Source organism: Cervus elaphus, chromosome 20, assembly GCF_910594005.1.
Source record: "Cervus elaphus chromosome 20, mCerEla1.1, whole genome shotgun sequence".
In the NCBI taxonomy this organism is placed as follows: domain Eukaryota; kingdom Metazoa; phylum Chordata; class Mammalia; order Artiodactyla; family Cervidae; genus Cervus; species Cervus elaphus.
Genome location: NC_057834.1, coordinates 47224102 through 47251989, shown reverse-complemented (window position 1 = coordinate 47251989; position 27888 = coordinate 47224102). Strand labels below are relative to the sequence as shown.

The 27888-nt window shown below is 41.4% G+C and overlaps 1 protein-coding gene across 14 annotated transcripts in view; it reads left to right on the top strand.

The window, feature by feature from the left end:
* The window catches only part of LOC122677200 (phosphodiesterase 4D interacting protein), a 236882-nt gene that overhangs the window by 61200 nt on the left and 147794 nt on the right, over positions 1-27888 (top strand). For 13 of the 14 annotated variants that reach the window (XM_043877092.1, XM_043877115.1, XM_043877116.1 and 10 more), the window contains exon 4: positions 24735-24845. In XM_043877092.1, coding sequence (XP_043733027.1) covers positions 24735-24845 — 111 coding nt within the window. Of the gene's footprint in view, positions 1-24515; positions 24846-27888 lie in introns of those variants that run through there. The other variant, XM_043877112.1, reaches the window with a different exon arrangement.

Sequence of the window (27888 nt, the reverse complement as noted above, 5' to 3'; positions counted from 1 at the left end):
CTGTACTGAGCCCAGGAGATCTAGTCAATTGGTTAGCATTACATTCTCTATTGCTGGGTTGGAGCACTCTGGGTATCTGGATACTGTTTGCACCACAAACAGTTGAGTTGGCTCAACCACAGCCATTTGCTTCTCAACAAGAATTGGCATTGTTGCTTGAAACTCCGGATTTAACTCTTGAAGTGCTCTGCATCTTGATAGGGTTATCCTTAGTGTTGTGTTAGTTGCTCAGTCGTGTCTGACACTTTGCGACCCCATGGACTGTGGCCCGCCAGGCTCCTCTGTCCATGGAATTCTCCAGGCAAGAATACTGGAGTGGGTTGCCATTCCCTTCTCCAGGGGATCTTCCTGACCTAGGGTTCAAAGCCAGGTCTCCTGCATTGCAGGCAGATTCTTTACTATCTGAGTCACCAAGGAAGCTTGGCCAAAAACAGAATTACTGACAATGTAACACACGCTGCCAGCTTCCTGTGCCCTGGCTTGATCCAAGGAAGTCTGCACAATAGAACCTATCTACTGGAATTTGCAGGTGGCTCAGTGGTAAAGAACCTGCTTGCCAATGCTGGGGACCTGAGATGCAGGTTGGATCCTTGGGTTGGGAAAATCCCCTGGAGAAGGAAATGGCAACCCACTCCAGTGTTCTTGTCTGGAGGACAAGAGGAGCTTGGAGGGCTACAGTCCATAGGTTCGAAAAGAGTAGGACAGGACTTAGCAACTGAGCACAGCACTGTAATTTGTATGACCTGGAAAGAGCACCCAGGATTTCTCACATCCCTGTGAGCTAAAAAAGGAAAAAGCTCTCTGATGCCCCCTGGGGGTTACCCAGGAATTGGGACACAACATGAATATTGTGTAAAAATTGCCCCGAGATGTGTGGGTTTCTTTCATTCTCGAATGGATAACTTTTGATATAAAATAAGAAACATTCCACTTCAAAAAAGGGTTACTAAAGCAGTATTGACATGAGTTTACCCCCCATTTTTCTCAATGTGTAAATGGAAATGTTTCACTAGGACCTAATGTACCAGACATTCCTGTGGATAAAGAATATGTTCCATATAATGTGTGCCTGAGAATTGAAACAGCCTACTCTTGGTTTTTTTTTTTTTTTCTTTTTGCTCAGAGTTGTCATGGTTACTGTTTTGTTTTTTTTAAAGACAGAGTTTGCAGGAATATTAAATGGCTTTTGAGGACCAAACCTCTGAACAGCTGTGGTGCTGGTGGTAGGAGTGGGGGTGGTACCATCCAACCCCTTCCTCTTTGTTCACCTTTTGCATCAGCTGCAGTGCAGAAAGGGTGAGCAGAGCTGTGTGCGTGTGTTCTATGCGTGTTAAGTTGCTTCAGTTGTGTCTGACTCTTTGCGACCATATGGACTATAGCCCCCAGGCTCCTCTGTCCAAGGGATTCTCCAGGCAAGAATACTGGAGTGGATTGCCATGCTCTCCTCCAGGGATCTTCCCGACCCAGGGATCGAACCAGCATCTCTTACATCTCCCGCATCAGCCAGTGGGTTCTTTACCACTAGCGTCACCTGCAGCACCTCTCAAAGCTGTGTGGGTACTCGCTGAAAGGCAGTCTGCCTGCATGTGCCTTGTGGTTGAGTGGTGATTTGGCCTGTAGAAATGAAGGATGTCACTTCCATGGATAGGATGGATGGCCAGATGCTGTGAGAGAGGATAAATTAATAGGCTGAGCTGGTTGATGGGCAGGGATCAGCTGACTTTCAACTATGGAGTCCTAAGTCTTTTTCTCTTAGCATTCAGGTCTAATATCGCTGATTAGTCTTCATTGCTCAATGCTGGGAACCATTGACAGAAATCAAGCTAGGATACAGTTGTTGTTTTTCAGTCACTAAGTCATGTCTGACTCCTTGTGACCCCATGGACTGAAGCTGGCCAGGCTCCTCTGTCCTCCACTATCTCTTGGAGTTTGCTCAGATTCATGTCCACTGAGTCAGTGATGCTATCTAACCATCTCATGCTCTGCTGCCCTCTTCTCCTCTTGCATTCAATCTTTCCCAGCATCAGAGTCTTTTCCAATGAGTCAGCTGTTTGCATCAGGTGGCCAAAGTATTGGAGCACTTGATGCAAAGATGAAGAGAAAAGGCCAATAAGAGATATATCTTAAATATCTCCCCTCTACGTGTCAAGCACTAAGTAAATAACAGAAAGGCTACAACAAACATATTTGTCAGAAAGGTCATTGTCAGTAAACCAAGCTGTGTCCTGGCTCACAGGTCTGTTCATTCTTATATCCATTCATCCATCCATCAGTTCTGTAGACTTTGAATGATAGCACCTGCTGTATGAAGAAGCTCCATGAAAGGATTTGAAAATTAGAGGAGATATTAGTTAGAAAAGAAGTGTAGGAGGGAGAGGGACACATTCCAATGTTCTACCCTAAAACTCTAAATAACATGATATTTTCTCTAAAGTTTAAATCATGCATTCAGTAGCCTTGGGATAAAAGTTGTGAGCTATACTTGGAAATAGGAAAGGGAAATATTAATGTTGAAGGTTTTGTGCCAGAGAAGGGTCGGCTTCTCCAGGGCATGAAGCAAACATCCAGGGGATACAGGCCTGGGCTGAGCAGTCAGGTATCTATCTGTCTTAGTCCACTCAGACTGCTATAACTGAGACTGGGCAGCTTACAAATAACAAAACTTTATTTCTCACAGTCTTGGAGGCTGGAAGTCCAAGAATGGGGCACCAGCATGGTGGCTTAGATGATAAAAAATTCACCTGCCATGCAGGAGACTCAGGTTCGATCCCCGTATTGGGAAGATCCCCTGGAGAAGAGAATGGCAACCCACTCCAGTATTCTTGCCTGGAGAATTCCGTGGACAGAAGAGTCTGGTGGGCTACAGTCCATGAGGTTGCAAAGAATCTGACATGACTGAGCCACTAACACTTTCACTGTCATGGTTACCTTCTGGTGAGGGCCCTTTTATTGGCTCATCACTGATGCCTTCTCACTATTTTCTTACCTGGCAGAAGGCGTTAGAGATCTTTCTGAAGCTTCTTTTATAAGATACTAATCCCAAAGGCCTATCTCCTAACACACTACCATCATCCACGAGGAGTAGGATTTCAGCATATGAATAAGGGGGCTTGTGCATTCAGACCATGACACCATCCTGACTTCATTTATCCTGCAACAAACACTTGACCACTGTAAATAAAATGCCATTCCTATCCTTAGTTATAATCTACTGGGAAGTACAGACATTGCATTAAGTATAACACAATGTGTCCTTATCATAAAGATAAGGACAGTGCACTCTGAGATCTTGAGAGAGAATGTTTAATTTTATTAAAGGACAGAGAAGGGCGGCCAATCAGAGGACACCTCTCCTGGGGGCTGCACATTGAGTGAGGTCTTAAAATCTGAATTAGATTTTTACCAATCAGAGAAGGAGATAATAATATTCCAGATGGAGGGGAGATTTGGGTGAAAGGAAGAGAAGTAGATTCATAAATAGACTGGGCTAGATGGATGCTATGGTCTGAATGTTTGTGTTTCCTCCAAATTCATTTGTTGAGATCCAGACCCCTAGAGATGATGGCACAGGGGGGTGGGGCCTTTGGAAGGTGCTTAAGTCATGATGGGGGAGCACTCATAGATGAGATTAGTCCTTATAAAAGAGGCTCCAATTATACTGAATTATAATTATCAGAAATATAAAAGGCACAAATGTATGATACAGTAATATATGTGCTTCTTTGTTAATCTTTAAATAACAATGTTTACCAGTGTACCTAATAATTAAACTTAAGTAATGATAGGTATTAAATGTCATTTTGAAATCTACAACAATAGTAATGCATCATGAAAATATCTTCAATTTCTGTGGAAACAGTCTCTGCCACTGCTGTCCACATTCATAATGGAAGAAAACACGTAAATAAAGATGTCACTTTTCTCACTAAAAAAAAAAAAAAAAGAATGCTCCAGAGAGATCCCTAGCCCCTTCCACCATGGAGGATACAAGGAGACATCTGTGACCCAGAAGAGAACCCTCCCCTGGCCAGGCTGGAACCATGATCTTAGACTTCTAGGCTCCAGAACTGTGAGAAATAAACTTCAGTTGTTTACAAGCTACCCAGTCTGTGGGATTTCCCTAAAGCAGTCTGAACAGACTTAGTCAAGGGAGGTAAGGAGAGAGACTTGGAGTAAGGAAAGAAGTAATAGTAAAGGTATTTAATCAGTAAAAAGTAATTGATCAGTAATATGATGGCTTCTGAAATATTTGTTGATGTAGGAAATTCTAAGGGAAAGAGCCTTTGATTCCAGAGTAAGCAGTAATGAACTAAAAATGTAAATACTGGTACATTATGGAAAATACATCATTGGTCAATTAACAAGTGGAAGTGACAGCATCTTTCTTCAGTATGTTGAGGCAGGAAGAAGGAGCAAAGGGAACAGAACTTCCAAGATACAGTTTCCTCCCTTTTCTTGCATTCTCTGTCCCTGACCAACAGTATGAGTGGGTAGAGAAGGACGGACAGGGCGAGGGAGTCAGAAATAGTGACACAGGTGAGCCTATTCAACTTTACTCTGGTAGGTGTAAATTAACAGGTATTGTTTCCCATGGTAAAAAGAGTTTTGCTTAGTATGTATGCTTCATTTGTACTTTTTGAATGAGTGAATTAATTTTAAACCTTGTCAACTTTGTTTTATTATTATTAAAAATATTTATTTATTCACTTATTTGGCTGCACCAGGTCTTGGTTGCAGCACAAGGGATCTAGTTCCCTGACAGAGTCTTAGCCACTGGACCACCAGGAAGGCCCCATCAGATTTGTTGTAAAGACACCCCCCTCTCTGCCCCATTGCCAGAGGATACATTGATGGAGTGATTTCTGTTCTTTCCAGAACTGTAGACTTGAGAAGTGGGTTAAGTACCTCTCAAAATAAATTGCCTTATTTTGTCTTTATGCACCTGCATGAAACAAGCATCACTGTCCCTGTTTTTAAATGAGGGACCCAAAAAGCCCAGAACCAGATGGCTTCACAGCTGAATTCTACCAGCAATTTAGAGAAGAGCTAACACCTATCCTACTCAAACTCTTCCAGAAAATTGCAGAGGAAGGTAAACTTCCAAACTCATTCTATGAGGCCACCATCACCCTAATACCAAAACCAGACAAAGATGCCACAAAAAAGAAAAAAGAAAACTACAGGGCAATATCACTGATGAACATAGATGCAAAAATCCTTAACAAAATTCTAGCAAACAGAATCCAACAACATATTAAAAAGATCATACATCATGACTAAGTGGGCTTTATCCCAGGGATGCAAGGATTCTTCAGTACTCACAAACAATCAATGTAATACACCACATTAACAAATTGAAAGATAAAAACCATATGATTATCTCAATAAATGCAGAGAAAGCCTTTGACAAAATTCAACATCCATTTATGATTAAAAACCCTCCAGAAAGCAGGCATAGAAGGAACATACCTCAACATAATAAAAGCCATATATGATAAACCCACAGCAAACATTATTCTCAATGGTGAAAAATTGAAAGCATTTCCCCTAAAGTCTGGAACAAGACAAGGATGCCCACTCGCACCACTATTACTTAACATAGTTTTGGAAGTTTTAGTCACAGCAATCAGAGAAGAAAAAGAAATGAAAGGAATCCAGATTGGAAAAGAAGAAGTAAAGCTCTCACTGTTTGCAGATGACATGATCCTCTACATAGAAAATCCTAAAGACTCCACCAGAAAATTTCTAGCACTAATCAACGAATATAGTAAAGTTGCAGGATATAAAATCAATACAGAAATCCCTTGCATTCCTATACACTAACAATGAGAAAACAGAAAGCGAAATTAATTCCATTCACCATTGCAACAAAAAGAATAAAATACTTAGGAATAAATCTACCCAAAGAAACAAAAGACCTATATATAGAAAACTATAAAACACTGATGAAAGAAATCAAAGATGACACAAATAGATGGAGAAATATACCATGTTCATGGATCGAAAGAATCAATATAGTGAAAATGAGTATACTACCCAAAGCAATATATAGACTCAAGGCAATCCCTATCAAGCTACCAGTGGTATTCTTCAGTGAACTAGAACAAATAATTTCACAGTGTGTATGGAAATACAAAAAAACTCAAATAGCCAAAGCAATCTTGAGAAAAAAGAATGGAACTGGAGGAATCAACCTGCCTGACTTCAGGCTATACTACAGAGCCACAATCATTAAGACGGTATGGTTCTGGCACAAAGACAGGAACATAGATCAATGGAACCAAATAGAAAGCCCAGAGATAAAGCCATGCACCTATGGACACCTTATCTTTGACAAAGGAGGCAAGAATATACAATGGAGAAAAGACAATCTTTTTAACAAGTGGTGCTGGGAAAACTGGTCAATCACTTGTAAAAGAATGAAACTAGAATACTTTCTAACACCGTACACAAAAAGAAACTCAAAATGGATTAAAGATCTAAATGTAAGACCAGAAATTATAAAACCCCTAGAGGAAAACATAGGCAAAACACTCTCTGACATAAATCACAGCAGGATCCTCTATGACCCACCTCCCAGAGTAATGGAAATAAAAGCAAAAATAAACAAATGGGACCTAGTTAAACTTAAAAGCTTTTGCACAGTGAAGAAAACTGTAAGCAAGGTGAAAAGACAGCCTTCAGAATGGAAGAAAATAATAGCAAATGAAGCAATGGACAAAAAATTAATTTCAAAAATATACAAGCAACTCCTGCAGCTCAATTCCAGAAAAATAAGCGACACACTAAAAAAATGGGCCAAAGAACTAAACAGACATTTCTCCAAAGAAGACATACAGATGGCTAACAAACACATGAAAAGATGCTCAACATCACTCATGATCAGAGAAATGCAAATCAAGACCACAATGAGGTACCATCTCATGCCAGTCAAAATGGCTGCTATCCAAAAGTCTACAAATAATAAATGCTGGAGAGGTTGTGGAGAAAAAGGAACCCTCTTACATTGTTGGTGGGAATGCAAACTAGTACAGCCGCTATGGAGAACAGTGTGGAGATTCCTTAAAAAACTGGAAATAGAACTGCCATACGACCCAGCAATCCTACTGCTGGGCATACACACCGAGGAAACCAGAATTGAAACAAACACATGTACCCCAGTGTTCATTGCAGCACTGTTTACAATAGCCAGGACATGGAAGCAACCTAGATGCCCATCAGCAGATGAATGGATAAGAAAGCTGTGGTACATACACACAATGGAATATTACTCAGCTATTAAAAAGCATGCATTTGAATCAGTTCTAATGAGGTGGATGAAACGGGAGCCTATTATACAGAGTGAAGTAAGTCAGAAAGAAAAACACCAATACAGTATATTAATGCATATATATGGAATTTAGAAAGATGGTAACGATGACCCTATATGCGAGACAGCAAAAGAGACACAAACATAAAGAACAGACTTTTGGACTCTGTGGGAGAATGTGATGGTGGGATGATTTGAGAGAATAGCATTGAAACATGTATATTATCATATGTGAAATAGATCACCAGTCCAGGTTCAATGCATGAGACAGGATGCTCAGGGCTGGTGCACTGGGATGCCCCAGAGGGATGGGATGGGGGGGGGGGTGGTGGGAGGGAGATTCAGGGCGGGGAACACATGTACACCCATGGCTGATTCATGTGAATGTATGGCAAAACCCACCACAATATTGTAAAGTAATTAGCCTCCAATTAAAATTAAAAAAAATAATTGAGGGACCCAGGGCACATAGAAATTGTGACTTTCAGAATCATAGAGTTTATATACCACGTCCTGACAGGTGATTGGGTTATTTTACACAGTCATAAGTCAAATGGCCACAGTCATGTGTTGAGAAAAATTCATTCCTCTATGCTTTCTCACTGATCACAGCACCCAACCCATCCCCAGCATCTCTGGGATGAGTGAGACAGGAGCAGCACATAGATAATACTAGCTAACCTGTGTTGACCACTTCCTGTGTGTCAAGTAGGGTTCTAAGTATCAATATGTACAGTATCATCTCATTTAGTGCTCATGGCAACCCTGTGAAGAAAGCATGATCATCACCCCAATTTATAGCTGAGGAAATAAAGGCACAAAGAGAGTAACAAAGGAACTTACCGAATGTCTCATAATACACTGAGAATACTTGACATTTTTTGTGACCTAAAACAGTAAGTGCTTTCTGGTTGGTGATAATGAAAGTACTGGCTCATATGGGACTGGAGTCATGAACTCCTCCTATTTAGATGGGCACAGAGTACAGTTTTGTCTTTCTCAGGTAAATTGTAAATCCATTTTGTCTCCCAATATTCTCCATCAGTTCAGTTCACAGTTCAGTCGCTCAGTAGTGTCTGATTCTTTGTGACCCCATGAACCACAGCATGCCAGGCCACCCTGTCCATCACCAACTCCCAGAGTCTACCCAAACTCATGTCCATTGAGTCGGTGATGCCATCCAACCATCTCATCCTCTGTCTTCCCCTTATCCTCCTGACTTCAATCTTTCCCAACATCAGGGTCTTTTCAAATGAGTCAACTCTTAGCATCAGGTGGCCAAAATATTGGAGTTTCAGCTTCAACATCAGTCCTTCCAATGAACTCCCAGGACTGATTTCTCCATCATATGCTTTCTATTCTGTAATTTTGAACTGCTTGCAATTAAAAGTTGTTTCATATTTCCCAGTCTTTGTTCCAGCTGTTTCCTCTGCCTGGAATACCTTTTCTCTCCTATTCTTTACCTGGTTAAAGCCTGCTTATCCTTTAAGTTTTAGTGCAGGGCCTGTGTTTTCTTTGTTTGTCTTTAGGATGCCTACCCTAATTCTCCAACCTCAAAGTATATACCTAGATTCTAGGCAGTTCAAGGGCAGAGAAACCTCTTCTTCTTCTTCTTCTAGTCTCTAGAACCTAGCATAATCAGAGTACACAGTAAGTGCTCAGTAGATGTTCATCAACTAAGCTAAACTTGTTGAAAAGTGTTGACAATTGTTATGTTGTATTTGTATTCCCCCTGGCCTCTGCTTCAGTATTCACTGAGTAAGTAAAAGAATTCTGAGGAGGGTATAGGCAAAAGAGTCGGACACAACTTAGCAACTAAACAATAACAAGACACTTTTTAGACACTTAACATATTTTATTTTAGTTCTTCTTCAGTTTCTTTTCCTAACTTATGAGATAGATATTATATTACATTCATTATATGAATGAGGAGACCAATACTCAAAGAACTCCATGAAAGCTATAAAGTGGCAGAGCCACAGTAATGCCAAGAGTCAAGGTTCTTGGGGAAATGAAAGGACTATTCAGAAGGAGAGGTTACACTAGTGAAATGTGTGCTGTTTGGTTTTATGCAGAGAATTAAATGTCAAATGCTACAGAAAAGCCATGGAGTTAGTGGATATCTGTGGTTTTAAGGTCTAGAGGAGGCCTCCACTGCCCTCCCTTGTTTACACATTCTCTAATAATGTTGTCTTTAACATGAAAATGCCAGCTAGACCAGCTGCAATGTTTGCTTAATTATAGTCTGAACCTAGCTTTTCCGGGCAGTCTGAATCCAACCACAGTGAGTCAGCCTGTTGAGGCCCCACCCATCCTGGCCGACTTTTCCATTTGGGTCTTGAAGTCTGGTGTGAAGGTGGGGATGAGTCCTAAAATGAACTTTTCTACCTTTATGGAGATCTGAGTTATCACATCCTGGGTTTCCTGTTCTAGTTTAAGTGAATCTGGGTCATGTTGCTTCTGCCTTTAGGTCAAGCCATCTCAAGTGCTTCTTGAGTTTCTCTGTAATTATACCCTTAGAAAATGAATGCTACTGGTTAAGTGCATTTTCTTTTTTTCTTGTTTAAATTTTTAAGTGGCATTTATCTTCCTCAAACCACAGTGCCCCAGGCATACTGGTATTCATTTGCCTACTGTCTTGAGACTTTCACAAAGTTATTAGATGAGAAGGGAAGGAGAGTAAATCCTAAAGTTTTGGCAGTCATAAGCACAGAATATTTTTCTTCTTGTTAAACATGACTTTTCAGAGGGATTCCACACAGTCATTCCACAGAACTTGGGCAACTTTCATTCCTAAGCAACATTGCCAAAAATAGGCATCAAATGAATCACGTTTTTCTTAAGAACTATAAATAAAAAGAATGACTCTTAGCGCTGTAGATGATGCAGAGATGTATATGAGTTACCATTCTCAGAGAGTATATACTCTGATTAGGGACATAAGAAATTTAAATTACACAAAATTTAACTTAAATAACATCTAAGGGAACAGAATTTCCTGGTGGCTCAGATGGTAAAGAATCTGCCTGCAATGCAGGAAACCTGGGTTCAATTCCTGGGTTGGGAAGATCCCCTGGAGTAGGGAATGGCAATCCACTCCAGTGTTCTTGCCTGGAGAATCCCACGGACAGAGGAGCGTGGTGGGCTATAGTCTATGGGGTCACAAAGAGTCAGACACGACTAAGCGACTAACACTAATACACACATATGCATGTAACAGAGCATCATAGAGCAATATACTGGCTTGGAAGGATGTCTGTAATAACAGTTACAAATTTAAGAATAAACAACAACAACAATTTGAGTATTACATAAAATAAGGTCTCATTTAAAATTTTTTTCATGGTTATACCATTTTTAAAGGTTACTTTCCATTTCCATTATTAAAAATATTGGCTATTTTCTCTATTTTGTGTAATACATCCTTGAGCCTATCTCACACCCAACAGTTTGTCTCTCTCACTCCCTCACCCCCATATTGTGCCTCCCTTCCCACTGGTAGCTACTAGTTTATTCTCTATATCTGTGAGTCTCCTTGTGTTGTTTTATATTTACTAGTTTGTTGTATTTTTTAGATTTCACATAGAAGTGATATCATAGTATTTATAAGCTCTCATTTTTGAGGGAGAAAAAATAGAAGTGTCTGGAAGGACATACACCAAAATATTTAAAATGATTAGGTCTGGGTGAGAGGATGAGCCATGCTTTTTGCCTTCTTTGGAACTTTTTGTATTATCTAAATTTTGTGCATTCACTTTGTTTGTCTAATTATTCAACAAATATTTCTAAAATGCTTACTATATACAGCATAGTGTCTTAAGCACTGCAGATACAGTAATGGATATGCTGACTTGGTTCCTGCCCTTACAGAGCTTACAGATTAGCCAATTACAACAGAATTTAATCATCACAATGCTTTGGAAGCACTCAGCTGGGGCCCTTACCCAGACTTTAGGATCAGACGGGCTTTCTTTGGGCTTCCCCAGCAGCTCGATGGTAAAGAATCCACCCTCAATGCAGAAGATGTGGTTTTAATCCCTGGGTCAGGAAGATCCCCTGGAGGAGAGCATGGCAACCAACCCCAGTATTCTTGCCTGGAGAATCCCCATGGACAAAGGAGCCTGGTGGGCTACAGTCTATAGGGTGGCAAAGAGTCAGACATGACTGAAGTGATTAAACATGCATGCATGCAGGCTTCCTTCAGTAGGGCTTCCCAGGTGGCACCAGTGGTAAAGAACCCACTTGCCAATGCAGGAGACCTAAGAGACGCAGGTTCGAACCCTGAGTTGGGAAGATCTCCTGGAGGAGAGCATGGCAACCCACTCCAGTATCCTTGCCTGGAGAATTCCATGGACAGAGGGGCCTGGCGGGCTATAGTCCATGGGGTCGCACAGAGTCGGACATGACTGAATCAACTTAGCATGCACGCAGGCTTCTTTAGTGGGTAATAACTTAATCAAGTCCTTAGGGGCTAGTTGGAGATAGTGAAGTCAAAGCTGAGTGGAAATTGAAGAGGAATGACTTTGCAAGCTTACACTGCTACCCTTGAAAAGTCCTGGAGGCAGCAGAGAGCAAGTTCAGAAACAGAAGGCTTTTTGTCGTGGCGGAAGCACTAGAGTGTTGACTGGGATTCAAGTTGGTTTTATCTCCCCCTCTTTACTCTGAACTCACGGTCAAAGCCTTATTGTTACAGCCATGGTTGTTCATGGTATCACTTTGAACTCAGCTCTTATGCCTAGAGAAAGTCCTAACTGTGTGTTTAAAATCACCTTCTTCGCTAGGGAAAATGGAGAAAGAATTAATGAAAATTTAGAACAGTAAATGAGGCCATAAATTTACACATTCCCCCTGAATATGAAAAGCTCAGCAAACAATCTTTCTGGGTCCAATGAGTTGTAAACAAGCAACAGTAACTCCTGCTGGTGTTGGTCAGGCCAAACTGCAGGAGAATCTAGTCTGGAGTCTAGTTCTTGGAGCTCCCAGGATCAGTGCAGCACAACTGTTGTTTTGGCATGGAGCTCATTTAACTGTCTCTGACAGCGCTATTTCTGGCTGGGCCATTTATTTTTGGTGACCAGGAAAGTTGTTATGTGTTTTGTTTTGTTTTTATATAGTTCGTAGTGCTTTATTGTGGTGATGAGGACACTGGGTTATTCCAGGATTGGGGGTGATATGGGTATGTATCCATGGTGGGGGAAGACAGCAGAGACTTCACTGGAACCCCTGTCCTAACTACACAATGACACTGCCTAAGACAGGGTTTATTTATCGACCTGATGTAATAGCTCTGTTGTTAGCTGTCCTGCCATCAGGCCAGTTATTTCAAGAAAAGGCTGTGTAGAGGATGGGTATTTGTATGCTTCTGGGTTTAAGGGGGAAAAAACTAATGATATTGTTAATATTCTGGCATTTAAAAAACTCTGAACTTAAGGGATTATGTTGAAATATCAGAAACAGAGTTTCAAAAGAGTGATTTGTTTATTTTGCAACCCAAAAGAAAAAAAGATGTTTACAGAGTTCTCAGTCTGCTTTCTGAGGCAGGCGTCAACAGCTGACTTCTGGAACACCAGACAGAAACCTTGTGTGGAGGTGAAAGACCAAGTTAATCGACTTTGATTGACATTTTCCTTATTAGAATGTTCTGCAGAAGTTATGCATATTCTTCAGAGCAGCCTAATGAGTATGTTCCTCCTGTGTCAAAATATAAAGTGGACTGTGTGTTCTTTCTATTTTACTGTAAGGATGTAACAAAACTTTAATTTTTGATTGTTGATGTTGTTCTTCAGTCACTCAGTCGTGTCTGACTCTGCGACCCCACAGACTGCAGCCCACCAGTCTTCCCTCTCCTTCACCATCTCCCGAAGCTTGCTCAAACGCAAGTCCATTGAGTCAGTGATGCATCCAACCATCTCATCCTGTGTCGTTCCTTTCTCCTCTTGCCGTTAATCTTTCCAGGCCTCAGGTTTTTACTGATGAGTCAGCTCTTCACATCAGGTGGCCAAGTATTGGAGCTTCAACTTCAGCATCAGTCCTTCCAACGAATATTCAGGACTGATTTCCTTAGGATTGACTGGTTTGATCTCCTTGCAGTCCAAGGGACTCTCAAGAGTCTTCTCCAACACCACAGTTCAAAAGCATCAATTCTTTGGTGCTCAGCCTTCTTTTAGTCCCACTCTCACATCTATACATGACTACTGGAAAAACATAGCTTTGACTATACGGACCTTTGTTGGCAAGGTAATGTCTCTGCTTTTTAATATGCTGTCTAACTTTTCTTCCAAGGAGCAGGTATCTTTTAATTTCATGGCTGCAGTCACCATTGGCAGTGATTTTGGAGCCCAAGAAAATACGCTGCTTTTGAATACCCTGTCTAGGTGTATCATAGCTTTTCTTCCAAGGAGCAAGTGTCTTTTAATTTCATGGCTGCAGTCACTGTCCACAGTGACTTTTGGAGGCCACGTCTGTCACTCTTTCTATTGTTTCCTCATCTATCTGCCATGAAGTGATGAGACCGGTTGCCATGATCTTGGTTTTTTGAATGCTGAGTTTTAAGTCAGCTTTTTCACTCTTCTCTTTCACTTTCATCAAGAGGCTCTTTAGTTCCTCTTAGCCTTCTGCCAAAAGGGTGGTGTCATCTGCATATCTGAGGTTATTGGTATTTCTCCTAGAAATCTTGATTCCTGTTTGTGCTTCATCCAGCCTGGCATTTCACATAATGTATTCTACATATAAGTTAAATAAGCAGAGTGACAATATACAGCCTTGATGTACTTCTTTCCTGATATGGAACCAGTCCGTTGGTCCATGTCCAGTTCTAACTGTTGCTTCTTAACCTGCATACAGATTTCTCAGGAGGCAGGTAAGGTAGTCTGGTATTACCATCTCTTGAAGAATTTTCAAGTTTGTTGTGATCCACATAGTCAAAGGCTTTGACATAGTCAATGAAGCAGAAATAGATGTTTTTTTCTGGAATTCTCTTGCCTTTTCTATGATCCAACAAATGTTGACAATTTAATCTCTGGTTCCTCTGGCTTTTATAAATCCAGCTTGAACATCTGGAGGTTCTCAGTTCACATACTGTTGAAGCCTTGCTTGGAGAATTTTGAGCATAACCTTGCTAGTGTGTGAAATGAGTGCAATTCTAACTTTTGATAGAACATAGTAATCCATGAGTATTTAATAGTGAGGGCCACTTAGAGTATACATTATTTAGTCTTTATGTTAGGACCCCATAATCTAAGTAGGAATTGATATTTAGAAATGGTCAGTTCTAAATAATTTGCTTTGAATTGAATTGAATCTTTGTCATTAAAGAATACTTTGTAAAGGCAAAGGACTGTACATGTTATTTCTCCCAGTTTTGGTTTTTTTTCTTCTTCTTTTTTAAAATAACAGCTTTATTGAAATATAATTTACATATAGGATTCATCCTTTTAAAGTATACAGTTCCATATCTTTTGTATATTCAATGAGCTGTGCAACAGTTCCCTCTATCTAGTTCCAGGACGTTTTCATCACTCCCCCTAAACCATCATACCCGTTTCTAGTCACTCCCTGTTCCCTCTTTCCCCAGGCCCTGGAAGCCACTCACCTAATTTCTCTATGGATTTGTCTAGTCTGAAAATTTTGTATAAATAGAATCATACAATATATGACTCTTTGTGCCTGGCTCATTTCACATTAGAATAACATTTTCAAGGTTCATTCATGTTATAGTCTGTGTCAGTAGTGTTCTATTATACGAATATACTAAACTTTGTATATTCATTCTTCTCTTTTTGTATATTTGGGATGTTTCTGCTTTTTTCACTATTGTGAATGATGCTTCTATGAACATTCATATACAAGATTTTATGTGGACATATGTGTTACTTCTCTGGGGTATATACCTAGGAGTGAAATTGCTAGGTCATGTAGTTACCCCATGTTTAATCCTTTGAGGACTAGCTTTGGTTTATTCATCTTGAAAATGGAGAAAACTATGTTTTATGGAGGGTCAGGTAGTCAGATCCTCTGGGGTCACAGGAATATTATTTATAATGAAGGATACATTTTGAAAAGATGCAGGGACCTGGTGTAGAAGTAGACAGACCTTATTAGTCACATGGGGAGTCTTAGAGTCACAGGGGTCTCTAGTGTCATGATGAAGACCCTGAGTATGAAATGTGGGTGAGGCTGTTGGAAGTTGCAGTCTGTGCACTTCCACTTTCTGGATAAGCTTACTTTCCTAGAGTGCAAAATGGCTGTAACAGATAATCCACTTACTTCACAGTGCTGTGGTGACGATAAGTGAAATAATACATGTAATGGAAGCGTTTTGTATATTGTCAAATCCTATACAAGTGATTGTTGTGAAGATAGTATAATTATATCTACTTAATTTTGTAATACAAGTCAAAGTCATTCAAAACAGACCATAATTAAACTTTTGTATTTCTTCAACTTAGATTTTATCCAAAAAGCATAGGGACTCCCAGACAGACAGATATATTACAAACAAAATATTTATATGTGATACAAATCATCCTCCTTCTCCCTGCCACATCTCTGCCTATCCCTACCCTCCAGTCCAAAACAAGTAGGGTTCCACTACTTTCCAGCCATTGGTATGGTTTCCCATAGGGCTGTTTTGAAAATATGACAGTTAGCAAAGTCTACGGAGGGTCATCCTTAGGTCCTAGTCGTCGTTGCTGATTTTATCTTGGAAATATGTCTTTTATGCTCACTAGTCTCCTCTTTCTCTTCCTGCACACAAGGCAACCAGAGCATTCAATCTGAACAGCTAGACTCCCGCTACCTTTTAGGGCTCTGCCATGAGAGAGCTGGTGGGATGCTCTGAGATTCTTCAAAAAGTGACAGCTCTCTCATTGGTGCTGCCTTTGATAATATTGTTTCTATGAGAAAATAGGTTTCAAACTAGAACCTCAGGATAGCTAAGGACCTTAAAAGCTCTCCAGAACTAACTCCTAGCTAATGTGTGAAGATGATAGACAGGGAGGCCTGGAGTGCTGCAGTCAATGGGGTCGCAAAGAGTCGCACACAACCGAGCGACTGAACTGAACTGAATGTGTGAAGATTTTAACAATATCCCCGACAAGTGGTTCTTAAGTTTCAGTTGATTCCTTTTTGTGGCAGGAAGTTTACTATCTCTCATAATGTTATGCTAAGTAAATATTTGATGTATGAATGTATGGATGCTGCTGCTGCTGCTAAGTCGCTTCAGTCGTGTCCGACTCTGTGCGACCCCATAGACGCAGGAACCACCAGGTTCCCCCATCCATGGGATTCTCCGGGCAAGAGCACTGGAGTGGGTTGCCATTTCCTTCTCCAAGGCATGAAAGTGAAAAGTGAAAGTGAAGTCGCTCAGTCGTGTCTGACTCTTAGTGACCCCATGGACTGCAGCCCACCAGGCTCCTCCATCCATGGGATTTTCCAGGCAAGAGTACTGGAGTTGGGTGCCATTGCCTTCTCCAGAATGTAGGGATGGAGGGTGGCAATAAGTTCATTACATCCAACTCTACTAGAGAATTTACTCTTATATCTAATTGAAAACTGCCTTCAATTCCTAGTTTCATTCCATCTAGTTTTTTTTAAAAAATAATGAATTTTCACAAAGAACATTAAAATATTTGAACATACAATAAAACATAGGACATGCAAAGAACAAGAAAACATTTGTCCATGTATCCCATATCTAAATTTTAACATATATTATTTTTGCTAATATGGTACAGATATAATTGCAACACTCTTAATAACCTACGTGGATCCCATCTCCTGAATTTTTTCCTACAGTTAATTACTGTTAAGTATTTTTCTTGAAGTCACACAATTAGAAAATTGCAGAACTGAGATGTGAACCCAGATGTCCTTGGTTCGAAAGCCATTGCTCTTTCCACAATTCTGTGTTTCCTCACCTAGATAGGTATATATACTAGTGATAACATTTATCACCAGTTTGTAAGTGGACAGCATTGATAACATATCAAGGGTTACTTGAAAACTATTCTCCTGTCCCTCTGCTTACCATATGAACTTATTTAAGTTGTTTTCATGAAATGTTAAGACATTTATCACAGGTATCAAATTAGTGGAGTTTAAGTTGCAGGACTTCCCTGGTGGCTCAGACGGTAAAGCGTCTGTTTACAATGTGGGAGACCTGGGTTCGATCCCTGGGCTGGGAAGATTCCCTGGAGAAGGAAATGGCAACCCACTCTAGTACTCTTGCCTAGAAAATCCCATGGACGGAGGAGCCTGGTGCAGGCTACTGTCCTTGGGGTCACAAAGAGTCCGACACGACTGAGCGACTTCACTTTCTTTCTTAAGTTGCAGAAGTTTTATTATATTTGAAAAGAATGTGCCAATTAAGATGATTAATCATTTTTAGTGAAGTGGAACTATATTTTTAGGAGAGGGATTGCTAAGACATTAATATGTCTTCAAGCATTTCCATTATAAGAACTGTCTGGGGGGTCTGAATATGATTAAGCAAATGTGAGGCTGAGTTTTTTTTTAAAAAGGCTGACTTGACAGTTGGTTATGTTAATGGGGTATGACATACAACAGCTGGGTTGTAATCTCCTACTATTGTTGGCATTGATTGAGTTCTTAGTAAAGTCTTATTTCTAGTCTGGTCTAATACATTAAGAAGCGGTGGGAAGGAGAAATTAAGAAAAGAGCAGGGGAGAGCCATTAATGTTTGGAAAACATATTTTGAGATAAGAGTAAAGATTTTTGATGTACTGTGTACAAAAGGAAGAAGAAAGACAGAGGCACTGCCCCTTGTTCAAAAACCTGCATGTGTTTGTTTCCTTAGCAGGGCAGAGCTTATCCAGAGGTCTGAGAGGCCCTGATTGAGAAAGTCTAGTGTGCAGCCCAGGTGTGTTTTTTGTTTGTTAAAGCCACAAAACACAAACAAGTAAAATAAAGCATAAACAATAAGCAAATAAACAGTCTTCCTAGTAAGAGGTTCCTGGCCCTCTGGCCCTGCCTTCCTCCTCGCCCTTTGTTCAAACTCAGAGCCAGGATCTGCCTAAAGGAACAAAGTTGGACTCCTCATCCTGACTTTCAGTATCTTTCTGAAATGGTTCTTTACTTCCCATCTTCTCTGTCCCCCACACAGGGCCTGTGCCCCTGTTTCAGTCCAGTTGGTCATCTGCACCACAGCTTATGTTCCACCCACCTAGAGTGCCTTGTATTCTCCCTCTAGTCTATACAAACTTGATTCACCCTTTAAGGAGAGCTAAAATGTCATTTCTCTCTGGAACCTTCTCTGGTAGCCTCTTTTTCTTAATTTCTGTAGTTTTTACTATTTGTGTAGTTTATACTATCCTTTAATTGTTATTTGTCCTATGTCATATTATTCCCCATTTTTTTCAGAATACTTGTTCACACTTCAGATTCTGCATTATGTATTAAAATTAGCCTGTTAGAATAATTTATTTTACTTATAAAATTACCTTTAGCTATGTCCTTCATCCTACAAGAACTGCGGAATCTTGTACACACTTTACATTCTATTAGGATTAAATCCAGTGAGGTCAAAGTCAGCAGGTTAGTTATGCAACCATTCTTTTATTCAACAAGTATTTTTTGAGCACCTACTATGTGCCAGGCACTATTCTGGGTACAGACAACATAGAAGTGAAATAAACAGGCCCAAATCCTGGCTTGCTCATGGAGTTTGCATGCTAGTGGGAGAGACAGACAATAAGTAAATAAGACAGAAAATAAGTAAATACAATATTTTAGAAGATGATAATGCTATGGGATTAAAAAAAAAAGTGAAGGAGATAATGGAGGGCTGGGGTGAGGCATAGGGTGAGTTGCAATTTTAAACAGGGTGGTCACCTCATTGAGGAAGTGACATTTGATCCAACACTTGAAGAGAGTGAGGAAGAGAATCATGCAGAAAGCTAAAGAAAGCATGCCATTCAGAAGGATCAATTAGCTGAAAGGCCCTGAGAGGGAGGGGGTATTTTGGTACTTTTGGTATTTTTGAGAAATAGCAAAGAGAAACCATGTAGCTGGAGGAGGGTGTGTAGGGGGAGAGTAGCAAGGAAGAAAAGTAAAAGGGCAGGAGAGGGGCTCCAGATTACTCAGGGCCTTGGGCCTTATGGGCTAATGAACGGATTTAGCCTTTCAGTCTTAGATAGGAGCCACTGGTGCTTTCCAGCAGAGGAGTAATCTGATATCTTAAAAGGCTCACTGTGGCTGCTCTGCTAAGTATCACTGCTATTAGGGGAGGAAGGGTGGGAGCAGGAAGACCAGTTAAAGGACTATTCAAATAGCTTAGGGGAGGGACTTCCCTGGTGTCCAGTGGCTAAGACTCTGGGCTCCCAATGCAGGGGACCCGCATTGAATCCCTGTCAGGGAACTAGATACCACTTGCCACAATTAATGATTCTGCATGCCACGACTGAGACCCAGGGCAGCCAAATAAATATTAAATAAATAAAAGCACTTAAAAAAAAATTAGCTTAAGGGAAAGATTACAATATCTTGGGTCAGAGTGGCAAAGGTACAGTGGCAGTGGTGGTGGATAGATTATATGTATTGAAAGTAGAATTAGGCAGATTTATAGACAGATGAGATAATGTATATGAAAAAGAAGGGTCAAGAATAACTCAAAGTTTGGGGCCCAAACAACTCCAAATATGGGTGATTACAAACTGAAATGTGATCCAAAAAGGAAGAAACATATGTGCTGGGAAAAATCAGGAATTCAGCTTTATATATCATGACTGTGAGATATCTGGATTCAACTGGAGATTTCTACTAGGAAGTTAGATATAGATTGGAATTCAGGAGAAAGATCAAGATGGGCATACATAAAAAAAAAAAAAAGATGGGCATATAAACTTAGAAATTTTAATAAATAAAACATCACTTTTCTAGTCATCATTCTAGAAGATGTAGTTTCTTTGGAACCATTAAAACCAACTTTTCTATATTATTGGAGAATTATGAGAATAATATAAGCAAGCTAGCCCATGTTAAACAGGTCAAATCAGCAGAAAAGAAATATATATGCAATACTTATCTGTTCATTGAAGTGAAGAAAAAGTCTCTCAGTCATGTCCAACTCATTGTGACCCCATGGACTATATAGTCCATGGAATTCTCTAGGCCAGAATACTGGAGTGGGTAGCCTTTCCCTTCTCCAGGGTATCTTCCCAACACTAGGGATCGAACCCAGGTCTCCAGGAGGATTCTTTACCAGCTGAGCCACAAGGGAAGCCCAAGAATACTGAAGTGGGTAGCCTATGTCTTCTCCAGCGAATCTTTCTGACCCAGGAATTGAGCCAGGTCTCCTGCATTGCAGGTGGATTCTTTACCAACTGAGCTACCAGGGAAGCCCTACTTAACAAATATTTAGGAAATACTTCCTAAATATTCTGCAGTGAGAATATGAAGACACAAAGTATGCCTTGCCAGCCCTCAAGACATTCTAGTCTGTTTGAGGTGATTGTATACTGTAGCAGGGTGGGATGAATGAACTGGAGAGGTCTTCTTGGCAATTGTGGGAGCTGAAAGAATGTAGAAAGACATTTCAGTCATTGACCCTTGGGCAGCTTACAGACTATTGGGTTGGTCAAAAGTTCATTGGGGTTTTTCTGTAAGATGTTATGGAAAATCCTGAATGAATTTTTTGGCTAACCTAATAGTTAGACAGACACATGAAAAGTTAAAAGCTCTAAAATATATAAATAAACCTGCAGGACAGTAGAAAAGCAATACCAGGAGGCAGCATATGAACACTTGCCAAATGTTAATATTTGCCTTAGGTGCTCAAGAGGAAAGTTTTTCCAGTCTGGCTAGCAGGGAAGACTTTGAGTGAAATATGAACTTGAAAAAAGGACTTGAAACAAGAGGCAAACTATCTTGAGAGGGCGTGATGGTTTCTCTTTTATGCTAGGAGTGATGAGATGCCTGTGAAGGGGTTTTAAGTAAGACTTAAGTTTTGACAATAATGTTTTCAAAATAATGGAGTTTTTCTAGCCATCTAGAGATGGCTGGATGAATTCTGGCAGAGAGGATAGATAACTGTTGCAAAAGTTTTTGCTTTTGTGGATTGTTGTGGGAATGGCAGATTCAAGTTGAACTAACTAGCAAAGAGTTGGTTTCCTATATATAGGGCTAGATCTTGGGTGAGACAGCTTGGTTTGGGATTTGGGGACTGTTTGGGAGGCAAAAATGATAGCCCTAAAAGTGGACAAAATCTCTAAGGGAGAAAATGTGAAAAGAAAAAAATCAGAAGGCTAAGGACTACTTGTCATTTAAGCAGTAGCGTTAAAGAGCCAGGAAATTAAAAAAAAAAACAACACACACACACACACACACACACACAAAAGAGGCTAGAGAGATAGGAAAAGAACAAGGGATCACAGAGTTCAAGAGGAAATAGGGTTAATGTGAGGAAAGAAATACCTAGGTTGGATAAGAACACCTGTATTCATATTTGATTTTACTTTCTGTAAAGCTTCTATTTAATTATCTTACGTGATGAAAGAATCCAAGTAGACATCAAAAGCATGACTAAACACTTATCTAGAATCTGGTATCTGGTTCCCCTGTGCAAAATGGGGTCTTCCCTCATGGCTCAGGCAGTAAAGTATCCTCCTGCAATGCAGGAGATGTGGGTTCGATCCCTGGATCAGGAAGATCCTCTGAAGAAGGGAATGGCAACCCACTCCAATATTCTTGCCTGGAGAATCCCATGGACAGAGGAGCCTGGCAAGTTACAGTTCATGGGGTCACAAAGAGTCAGACATGACTGAGCGACTAAGCATGCATGCACATTCAAAATGGAGGTAATAATGACTAGGTTATTCCTCTAGAAGCTCAGACCAGGAAAATGCCTTAAAAATCACCTGGTTTCAACTACTACATTTTATAAAGGAGGACAGTTAGGCCTCTGGAGAGTGTACTCCCAAGGTCATATAGTTATTTAGTAACAGAGCTGGGACCAGAAAAAGGATCTTTTTGATTTTTAACTTAGACTTTTCTCTTCCTCACTGTCTCTACCTAAGCCTAGATGACATTCATTTATTCTAAAACCACCAATTTAATGAAAATAGCTAAATGCATTTTAAATGTGCATTTTTAAAAAATGAAGACTATATTGTTTTAAGTTACCAGTGGCCTAGGTAAGAAATGTGTTGTCTACTTATCATTCAGATCTGTTCAAGAGAAACTGCTCAGTCATGTCCATCTCTCTGTGACTCCATGGACTTCAGCCTGCCAGTCATCTCTGTCCAAGGGATTTCCCAGGAAAGAATACTGGAGTGGGTTGCCATTTCCTCCTCCAGGATTTGAGAGAATGCTCAGTTCTAATTGTGCCTCCTGAGTCCACTTTATTCACTCAAACGTTTTTTATCTTTCAAAACAGATTGCAAGTGCAACTTCTAGTCGAAGCTTTCTTTCTCTCACCATCCCAGTTAAAATGAATCACTCTTCCTTCTGGGTTCCCATAGGTTCAGTATTTTTTAAAGCTTCAGGACAAAATTTATTAGTAGGTCTTGAAATCAATTCAGTGGGTCACTCCCAAAAAGAAAAATGGAATAGAAAATATCAAAGTGCATCCATCCCACAGAGTGCTGGTTAACATTACTTTGGGGAATTTGTACTTCAGTTGTGTGTGTTTGTGTGTGTGTGTGTGTGCATGCACTGGATTTCAGTATGAAGTGTAAAAAGTTTAATGTTTGACTCCTTGCAACTCTGTGGACTGTAGCACCCCAGGCCCCTCTGTCCCTGGGATTCTCCAGGCAATAGGACTGGAGTAGGTTGCCATGACATCTTCCAGAGGATTAACCCACGTCTTTTACATCTGCTGCATTGGCAGTTGGATTCTTTATTACTCACACCACCTGGGAAACTCAAAACATATGCATCTATATCTATATGGCCACCTATCTCTTGGAAGGTTGGGGCTGTCTTCATCTTTGTATCCCTCCTGCTCAACATATCACCTGCTGTGTACAAAGGGGATGTTGATTGGAATTATTATGTATAAAGAATTAGAAGAACAAAGAGCAGGTAGTGTGGAGAGGAAATGACTACTTGAATTAAGTATAAACTTTTTGCTTTCTTTACTTTGAATGTTAATATTAAGTTGTTGTTTTTTCACGCTAGTATTATTGCAACCAAGAACCTGCGTTTGGTATCTGTGCTGTGGAGTTGTCTCCCGGTCACCTTCAATGTCCCGTGTGGTGTGGTATAAATAATACTTCCTGCTAATGTTGCAGCTGTCATTCAAGGATCTTAAATTGCTTTAGGAGCAGGATCTGGTGATGAGTGCCTGGCTCCACTTGGCAGGTGCTGGAGTTAAGAACTAGTGACTGGGTGAAATCTCTGGGCTCCAGTCTGACGCCTCCCTTCACCACCTCCCACCCTCTTTTTTTCCCTCATCCCTTAGAGGGAGTAGCCTTTGACCCTGCCTCTTTGAGCTGGTGTAGCTAGTGGAGAGTTTGCAAAGATTTCACTGAACTGGAAGAATGGCCCTTGCTTTGGAGGTAGCTCAGGTGTGTGGACTTCGCAGTGGTAGTTCAGTGGTAAAGAACCTGCTTGCCAGTGCAGGAAACACAGGTTTGATCCCTGGGTTGGAAAGATCTCCTGGAGAAGGAAATAGCAACCCATTCCAGTATCCTTGCCTAGGAAATCGCATGGACAGAAGAGCCATGGGTTCGCAGAGAGTCAGACATGACTGAGCACGCATCGGCGCGTACACACACATGCACACACGCAGGTGTAGGGGGAGGTGAGCAGGATAAGAAAGGCCATTTCTCTAACTGCCTCAGGGCTTGAAAGGTCCAGGGAGAAAACCTGGGAAGGAGCTGATTAGAGGTGAGCTTCTGGATATCAAAGGAAATTAGAAACCCCTCTGATGAGTTCTTCTCGAAGATTTGCACCTGATAGGAAGGGGATATTCCATATGTGGTCACCATTCTGTGGGCCATTTTGTATACTTGCAGTCCCACCATCACCTTGAATTACTCCCCTTCCCTATTTCCTGGGAACTTCTGGGGGGTCAGCCCCCCTCTCTTTTAGGAGAAACTGTTAACTGCTTAATTTGGGCCTGGGAGACTCTGCAAGAGTGAGAGCGGAGTCCTAGCTAGGAGTCAGGTTACACCACTTGTGTTTGAGTTCACGCAGCATGTTCCTCTGTCAGGGATTCCGCAAATATCTCCCGAGGTAAAAAAGGAAAGCGGGCGCGCTCCAGCACCCAGAGCAGCGAGCCCAGGCCCAAGCGCGGGAGGCAGCCAGCCGCCAGGGCCATGTCGCCGTAGCCTCGCAGTGTGGCCGCCGGCTCGCTTCATGCCGCGGTGCAGCTGCACCACGTTCCTGGGCTGAGGGGGGAGACCGGGCACGTGCTCCTCCCCATGGGTTGCCCACCATGTCTAATGGATATCGCACTCTGTCCCAGCACCTCAATGACCTGAAGAAGGAGAACTTCAGCCTCAAGCTGCGCATCTACTTCCTGGAGGAGCGCATGCAGCAGAAGTATGAGGCCAGCCGGGAGGACATCTACAAGCGGGTGAGTGCTGGGGGGGCTGCCACTCCGCTGGGGTGGTGGGGGGCCAGTGTGGACACATCAAGATGTTGAGTTGTTCCTATGTTCCTCTTTGTACTGTGCGAAGTAGTGAGGGAGGCGGTTCCGGGCCGGCTCTGGTCACCTTCACGCCGCGTGACCTTGGACAAGCCCATTTCGCCCCTTTTACTTCCTACTCTCCTGCTCTGTAAAAATAGGGAGTGGGATTAAATCAGAGGCTCCAAAAGTCTGGTGTGGAATTGTGGAGAGCAATCACCTTGGGAGCTCCTTTATAAGTGTAGCTACATTCCTGACTCACCTCCAGGGATTCTGATTTAGTAAGTGAGGGGGAACTTAAAAATCAGCATTTTTAAACAACCCCTGGAGGAGACTGAAGCTGGTAGTTTTTAAGTCCCATGCTCTGCTTAGAGCAGGGAGCCTTCTAGTTCTGTCTGGCATGTGGGGGCAGGAAATGATGCCATGGAGGAAAGGGCAGGGATGGAGGATATTTCTCTTCCTTGAGAAATCCATGATTTGTTTTTGAAGATGATTATTCAGATGAGCTTCTAGGACAGAATGTTAGGCATTTTCATCTTCAGAACAGTTCACCTTAGAATGAAGAAAGGGTATTGATGGAATGAGCAGCCTGTTGGCCTTGGGTGGGGTGGGAGAAGGAATGGCAGCTTCCCTGGAAGGGAGGGCCATCTTAATTGATGGGTGAATATTATCATTATCTGTGTGTTGAGAAGAAGGTTGGGATGCATTACAGGCTGCTAGATAATGCTTTGGATCAGAGGAATAACTGGTGTCTATGAGACCCAAACCACTCTTTGGTAAATTCAACTATTATGAGCAGCTAAATCTGAGGCATTTAGCCCTATTTTCTGTCTTTCCTGGATTTCTATGTTTTAACCTGAATTTTCCTGAAATTGATCCGACTCATCTTTCATCTTTTATGTGGGTATACAGTGAGGTGGGCTTCCCTAGTGGCTCAGCTGGTAAAGAATCCGCCCTCAGTGCAGGAGACCTGGGTTAGGAAGATCCTCTGTAGAAGGGAAAGGCTACCCAACTCCAGTATTCTGGCCTGGAGAAATCCATGGACTATATAATCCGTAGGGTCGCAAAAAATCGGACACAACTAAGCGACTTTCACTTTCATGAGTGTGCCTCAGTGGAACTGCCAGTGGTTGAGGAGGATATTGCCAAGTGAGGGTTGGTAACAGAAAGAGGAAGAAGGGGAGCATGAGTGGCAGTATTTGCCTTGGAGTGGGAATAGTGAATAAATTTGCTCACTGTGCAGAGAAAGGAAAATTTTCCTACTAATTGTCTCTAAAGAAGGGCAGAAGGAGGGGACAATTTTTTTAGATAATTTGAGAGGATTTTTTTTAGCTTGAATCAAGTGACTGCTTGAGTCACTTCATCTCATTTAGTCTCACCCTCTGCTCTGCAGTGGCTAAGGAGACAGTCTTCAGGGAAACTTTGGGTCCGTGTGAGAGGACACCATTGCTCTCCTGGAGAAGTGTGATTAAGACGATTATAGGGACTTGTTGGGTGGTCCAATGGTTAGGATTCTGTGCTTCCAATGCAGGGAGCAAGGGTCCCATCCCTGGTTGGAGAACTAATATCCCACAAACCATGTGGTGCAACAACAACAACAAAAAATGATTATAAAAGCTGCACAGGAGCATGGTCTGGGGGCAAGAGAATATTGTCACATGCAGAGGTGACAACCGTTTTGTTAGACTCCAGTATTGCCATGAGGCTTCCCAGGTGGTGCTAGTGATAAAGAATCTGCCTGCCAATTAAGGAAATGTAAGAGACGTGGGTTTGATTCCTGGATGGGGAAGATCCTCTGGAAGAGGGCATGGCAACCCGCTTCAGTATTCTTGCCTGGAGAATCCCATGGACAGAGGAGCCTGGTGGGCTACAGTCCATGGGATCACAAAGAGCTGGACACGACTGAGCAACTTAACATGCTTGTACACAATGGCATGAGTCCCACTCAGGTGGTAAAAATGGCCGTATCTCTTTTTGGTCATAAAAGCAGAGTAATCAGGCAGCTACTGGCCTCATATAGTTTGGGGAATCTTAAACTGTGTGGGGTCACAAAGGGACTAACACAGTTGAATGTGAAACACTTGCATGGGAATATCTGAGGTTGAGATTAAAAGGACCAAACTGCTCCATTTTTAAATGTCATAATAACTATTACTACTAGTAGGCTTTAACCTCTGAGCCGCCAGGGAAGCCCAGTAGGCATATAGCTACTGCCTACTTGAGTATTCTGTACTCCCTCCTTTCACTTCTCATCATACCTTTATTCCATTCACCTGTCAGATCACTCATCCCATTTTGCTGTGATGATTTGGGAAGCACCAACAGCTTAGGTTAACATGCCCTTATTTGGGAAGCAGAACATATGAAACCTTTATCAATCATTAATGTCATAGTTGAAATTAGTTTTTCACACTTTGAAGTGATGAGGGATTGATAGAAATCAGGGCAGTTCCACTTTGACAGAAGGATAAAGGATTAGAAAACCAGAAATCAGGAACCCTGGGCAACCAGAGACCTGGGTGAATTACTTAGCCTTTCTGAGCCTCTTCCAGTTCCTGCAGAACTGGCATTAAGAGTAATGCATAGCACCATAGGCACTGAAGATTATCTGTTGAGAGTATGAATACATAGCCACCATAATGATTAAATAAGAAGACGTATCAAAGCACTTTATAAACTTCATCACATTATACATATATGAGAGGGCAGTAGTTGTATGCCTACTAGTAGTAATAGTTATTATAATATTTTAAAATGAAGCAGTTTGGTTCTTTTAATTTCACCCTCAGATATTCCCATGCATATGTTTCACATTTAACTGTGTTAATCCCTTTGTGTCCCCACAAGGTTAGGACCATGAATTAGCAGCCATGCTGGCAGAGACAAGGAGAGTGATATGTGATGTGTCACATGGTAAGTCAGGTAGCTCAGATAAGAATTTAGAGCCCTGTTCTGTGGCTAAACTTAGCTTGATTTTTCTTTAGTGCTGAAA